The 6,244-nt window shown below is 50.1% G+C and overlaps 1 protein-coding gene across 1 annotated transcript in view; it reads right to left on the minus strand.

The window, feature by feature from the left end:
* Positions 1-332: 332 nt before the first annotated feature.
* LOC307085773 (protein unc-13 homolog A-like) overlaps positions 333-6,244 on the minus strand; it is a gene marked incomplete at both ends in the record, with an annotated part of 30,959 nt that continues 25,047 nt past the window's right edge. The window contains 12 exon segments of the mRNA XM_079750634.1: positions 333-621; positions 1,339-1,495; positions 1,621-1,707; positions 1,900-1,956; positions 2,392-2,539; positions 3,190-3,270; positions 3,400-3,456; positions 4,505-4,628; positions 4,911-5,054; positions 5,178-5,266; positions 5,650-5,727; positions 6,127-6,204. Of these exon segments, the coding sequence (XP_079606760.1) occupies positions 333-621; positions 1,339-1,495; positions 1,621-1,707; positions 1,900-1,956; positions 2,392-2,539; positions 3,190-3,270; positions 3,400-3,456; positions 4,505-4,628; positions 4,911-5,054; positions 5,178-5,266; positions 5,650-5,727; positions 6,127-6,204 (1,389 nt within the window).

A 6,244-nucleotide genomic window follows, 5' to 3' on the forward strand; every position in this document is an offset into this window, starting at 1 on the left:
CAAGGGGGCATCAGGGACTCATCTTCCACTCAATGGAACGCTGTATGGATGGCGTTCTACATGATCGACTCCGCCCTCACATCATTTTTGTTTGTGGGCGGGAGAGGGGAGGGTCGAGGGGGAGGGTTTGTCTGTGGGTGGGTGGGTGGTGTAACAACTCCCCCCCCCCCACTCAACACGTAAATGTACGCCCTTGCATAGATGCATACTCCCAAACCAATCGGCGGGATTTTGTCCTCAAATGTCTTTTTTTTGTGCACACATCATTTATTTCTTTTCCCGCACCACCCCCACCCTCCCCTGCGATCCTCGACTCCCCCCCGGTGCCCCCCTCAGCTGCGGCCCTCCTCGGCCGAGCGCTGGTCCGACTTCAGCTTGACGAACTCCTTGGCCACCTCGTCGTTGTTGCGCTGCGACAGGATGCGCAGCACGGTCAGGCCCGTCTCGTCCATGTGCACGCGGTGGCCCAGCGGCAGCCAGCACGCCACGCTGCCCCTGCTGGCCACCTCCTTCACCTGCAGCACGGCCACGCCCACCGTGCGGTCCTCGCGGGCGAAGCAGTAGTCCTTCACGCACACCTGCAGCTCGTAGCTCTCAGGCCCCACCTCCGTGCCCAGGGAGCTGCAGGGGGGGTGGGGGGGGAGATCAAAGGAAAGGTCACAGAGACTCGGGGTGGGGGGGTAGTTTGTCTACGGTTGATGAAAGGGTTATGGCAGTGATGGACAGCAGAGCTGTGCTGGCTAATGGTGCTGGTGAAGCGCTGGCTGTATGTCATCCTATGTATAGCAACGGCTCTAGAGATCCCCTGGAAGGACTACAGGGCATCGTTCGGTTGACACTGTACACACTTTGCATTATGTGTTCGAGATTATGTTTTGAAACTGCATGTCTTTTGTTTATCCACAAAGATATGGAAATAATGTGTATGATTATTTAGTCTTGCCAGATAGCCTAGCCAACCAGGACCCTTAAAGGATATTTATTTGATGAGCTTTTTTGTAGCCTTTGTTGGCAGGACAGTGAAGAGGGACAGCAAGCGGGTTGAAGGAGAGGGCGAACGACATCCAGCGGAGGGCCGTAGTGTGGATGGAGGCTGGCTCGCTGCAGGGCCGGAGCCAGCCAGCCTCCCTCCCAAGGCTCCACTCACACTGACTGGTAGCTCTACGCAACGTCATTCACCCTCTCCACCCAGCACACGCCCGTGCCTCTCTCTGTCTCCATCCCCACCATAGAGGGGTTAAACCCCATTCAAATATAAACCTAGAAAACCTTTAGAAACGGTTCTAATGGGTGCTGATCACTAGGAGTGAACTCTAGGACGTCAGAGGGATCACTCACTACTGGAAGCTCTCGCTGAACTTGGGAGACCAGGCGTTGTTCTTGGACTTGGTGGCGAACTTCCTCTTCTTATCGCTGAGGTGCGGCCCGATGATGTAGACCTCCACGAATGGCCGGAAGCCCTGCGCCTTCCACTTGAGGTCGTTAGCAGACACCACTGAAGGAGGAAGGCAGCGAGGGGGGACAAGGAAGCAAGGCGTCAAGGACAGGTCATTTCAAGGGAAAGGGAGAACAAAGTTCCAAACTAAGTGAAGAAAAGCGTTTTGGTTGTTGATGCGGTACCTTTGACGTTGATCTTGTACTCTCCGTTGGGCTGCGGCTGGACGTCTACCTGCATGAGCACCTCGCCCACAGCGTCCACCCCTGAGGCTGAAGGACAGAGACAGGAGCGTGTGTCAACGGGGACAAACTGCAGAGCATCCCCGCTGCCTGTGTGTGTGAACCATGGCGGTCACTTGTGTCCCGTGGAACACAGCAGCGTAGGAGGAGCAGCAGAGCTGTGAAGCACATTACAGCGAAGCCGACTATGAACTAAAGCAGGTGGAGGAAATGGGCGGGTACCTTTCTCTGGCACAGTGTCTTCATTGGCCGTGAACCTCATCCCCTTCCCTGAATGGACTGAGGAGAAAAGAACAGCACATGAGCGTTTTAACATGAAAAGGACTGCAAGAATGTAACATTAAACGGTTCTAGATGGTACCATGGTGGCAGCTTTCCCGAAGTATATTATATAAGATTGTATTTCTGTCCAGGCTGACGGCTATTGGGTCAGGAATTACAATCTGGACTATAACCGTCTTCTAAATCTGAACATGTTATGATGAAGGGACATTGTAAAAGTTATCAATTATCTTCTTTTCAACAGGTGAGTACTAACTCAGAGTACTTTTATTTGTTTTGTTTATTTGGTTGTCGAGTAAGAGGGAGAAAGACATAGAGAGCGAGACAAAAAGAGGGATAGAGAGAGCGAGAAAGAGAGGGAGAGAGAGACAGAGAGAGAGAGAGAGAGAGAGAGAGAGAGATCCTCTCTCTGTGATCTCACTGATCTCCTACCCTGAGCACCCTGTGAGAGGACAAACTTCCTGATGAGCTTGTCCGTGGCCTGGGTGTAGAGGGACAGGGCGTAGCGCAGGGACTGCAGGTCGGGACTCTTCTCTAAGAACGTCTTCTTCAGGCCCACACCACCCGCATGGAAGTATTGCTGTGATACAGGAACAAGGGGCAAGGAGGGCAGACAGGAAGGACAACACAGGTAAGAACCATGTGGGTTCAGGGGAAGTTGGTGACCAAGCTAAAGTATAGTGACGCTGTAGAAGTAACCTGCTGGGTTGAAGCGTTTAAGGTGCGTTGGAACAACAGAGGTACCAAAATGAGCCCATCTTCACAGCATGGGGTTTATACAGCCCTGGGGCCTTGTGTCCTTGTGTGCTGAGGTGGGGAACAGCCGCAGCGGAAGCTACCCAACTGGAAGGACGGCTTCAGTATGAACACCACAGTATTGGTTGTTCTCATGAAGATATACTTTCTTCTTGTATTGTTCTTGATGTGCTACGGTCTACTTGTAACGTGAATCAAAGAAATAGGTTCAGTTTCAAACCATATTTGTCAATGTGCTGAAATTGTCCATTGTTATTCAGAATCCCACACTGTTAAAAACACAGGCTACAGTAGTCATCATCTAAAATCATGCACCGGTTATGTATGTGTGTCTGTGTGTGTGTGTCAGTGTGTATGCATGTGTATGTGTGTGTATATATTTTATGTGTGTATATGTAAATGCATGTTTGTGTGTGTGTGTGTGTTTTTATGCGTGTGTGTCTGCGTGTGTGTGCATGTGTCCACCCACTGTACCTTAATGGTGTCCAGAGCCAGCTCTATCACCGCACACTGTTTGGGGCTCAGAGCCTTCGCCTCCTCTCGCCCCATGTGCTCCTGCAAAGCCAGACCACACCCCGGAGGTCAGTCCAAGTGAACACAAACACGCCCTTGATTGAACAGCATCATGGTTGTAAAGACCAGGCCTTTGGGATATTGTGGCCACAGTACTAGACCGGGTCCTACCTTGAGCTTGGACAACTGTCCCAGCTCCTTGGCTGCGTTGAAGATCATCTGTGTGCCCTGTGGGAGGAGGGGGGGGGGGAGGAGAGAAGTGAGTGAGTGAACACAGGAGTTAAGGGGCGGGAGACAGAGAGATGGGCAGAACGCAGGGTGTGGGGACGGAGGGACGGGGACGGGGACGGGGTAGGGAGGAGCAGACCTCTCAGAGCGGATTGGGAACTTAAGGGTGTTGTAGGAACAAAGACCAGAAGAGATCAGGATCCTGTGTGCTGTGTGTGTGTTGCAGGGCGGAGGGAGAGGGGCATACCAACATAAAGATGACATACAAGAACATCAACACTTGGGCTGGATATCACCTAGAGATGGCTACTGTGTCTTATGGGTAGATGCTGTCTCGGTTCCTCAGATGACACAGATATTGGGAGCGTATCTGGGATCTCTATTGGGCTGTAATGTATACAGGGGGAGGGAGATGGGGCCCACAGACAGGTCAGGTATGCAGTCTCTCGTGCACCATGCGGACAGCAGGTTATGCTGGGTAGGGGACCTCTGGAGAGAGTGAAGGAGGAGGGGGGGGGGGAGTATATGCGACACAGGAAGGGGCTGGCTGGTTAACTCTGTGGTGGCAGGGAGAGAGAGACAGAGAGAAAGAGAAAGAGGGATAGAGAGAGAGATAGAAAGAGAGGGAGATAGAAAGAAAGAGAGACCGTAACCACCGTAACCAGCGAAACACAGCATTCGTTCATGCTTCTATCATACATGGGGAAACACGCGCAAAAAACGCAAAGACACATACCAACACACAGACACACAAGACACACAGACACACGCACACACAAATAAACACTATGATACTTACAATCACCTAAAAAAGAAAAGGAAGAAAAAGCAAAAGCATGGCGTGATGGAGATGATCCACAGAAGATAGTAGCGCTCTACTGTATGCATTATCACAACGAAAATACGTTTCACAGGCTGAATGAACTCCTGCAAGAAAGGCTTAGGGAGACCAACCTCGAACAAGACAAAATAAGATGTGGGAGATTGGATAATGTGTGTGCATTTGTGTGTGTGTGTGTGTGTGTGTGTCTGTGTGTGTGTTGTTTACCGTCTGGTCGGTGAGTGTGGGAAGCACGACGGTCTTCTCCATGGTGTTCATCACCAGCTTCCACAGCTCCTTCAGCACACGCTTCAACACCGTCTTCTCACAGATCTTAGCGAACAGTGAGAGGCTGGGACACACGCACACACACACACACACACACACACACACACACACACACACAAACACGCACACACAACATCTTAACACATGATTGATCATTTCAAAGAACGTACTATCAATAGAATCACACTCATGCAAATGTCACAGTGTGTGTGTGTGTGTGTGTGTGTGTGTGTGTGTGTGTGTGTGTGTGTGTGTGTGTGTGTGTGTGTGTGTGTGTGTGTGTGTGTGTGTGTGTGTGTGTGTGTGTGTGTGTGTGTGTGTGTGTGTGTGAGAGTGTGTGTCTCACTTGGTGTCCAGGAAATCCATGATGGGTTGGAGGACATTGTCAGCCTCCTGGATAACATTGCCGTTAGCTGGCACTGTCTGACCTTTGACCTGGGCCAGGATGTCCCCCATCTGCCGCACGTTGTCCTCAATCTGGGGCTGGAAACTGCATGGAGACACACACACACAATGATAAAGGCCTATTGTAACCCTTTTCGCTATCAGAAAACTGACTCATGAGCACATGACGAAGGTAACGTGTTGCGATGCTACACGCTAACATGCTCACCTGATGGCGAAGATGTGGCTGAGGTCGTCCATGACGACATTCAGCTTGTTCTGCAGCTCCTTCAGGAAGTCACTGGCCTCCAGATTCAGCTGAAAGTGAGTGAGGATAGGTAGCTGCATCAGGTCATCAAAACATATATGTGTATGTGTATATAAATACATATAAATATATATATATATATATACATCATGGGGCTTGTTCATCAAAATGCATCATGGGAGTCTTGGTTGGGGATACTCCGCCATATGGAGTGGACTCAAGAGAGTTGTACGACTGTAAAATCCTGAATCAACATCCCCATAATGCAGAATAATTTCACGAGTTATTATAAAAAAAAAGACCAGATTACCATGAACACCAACATAATTACTGAAGTTCCAATGCACCTAAGCCCACAAAATGGAGGCAGTCATTGCAATGTGAAGTCCCGAAGTCCTTAAGCCCTATATGCATAAAGGTTTAGAAAGCTTACATCTTTGCCTCCCATGGCCTCGAACATCTTCTCCAGTTGAACTCTGAGCTGCTGGATGTTGTTGATGATGATGCAGGGCTGAGGGAAGGGCAGAGAAGGGCATTGGCTACAGTTGTTGTACTGCTCTGGAGGCGGGGAGATAATGGATTAATGCTAATCGCTCCGGTCTCCTGGGTGTTTGGCCCTCACCTGGCGGCCTCTGCAGCTGCAAATTCTGCTAATCATAACACTGTGAACCACTTAGACACCCGGGGAACACGAGGTGAGTCCAGGAAAAATATAAAACATATCCGCATCGCTTAATTGCTTTTTAGCCCTGCGTATTTCAAATACAAAATGTAATAATGACCGTCTTTGATATCTTTCCCTGATTGCAGACCTGGGGAGCTGCTGTTAAAAAGACAATCCACAATCACGAGTACAGAGGCTGAAAACAAGGCTGTGGCAGTCAGGATTGACTCCATCTCAAACACTTACCACTTTCTCCTTGTTGACGTGATTGTGGAAGTCTTTCGAGATGATGTCGGCATAGGACAGCAGCACGTTCCCAATGGTCTGAGGGAGAGAGAGAGAGAGAGAGAGAGAGAGGGAAAGA

This window comes from Pollachius pollachius (genome assembly GCF_949987615.1).
Source record: "Pollachius pollachius genome assembly, chromosome: 14".
Taxonomy (NCBI): Eukaryota; Metazoa; Chordata; class Actinopteri; order Gadiformes; family Gadidae; genus Pollachius; species Pollachius pollachius.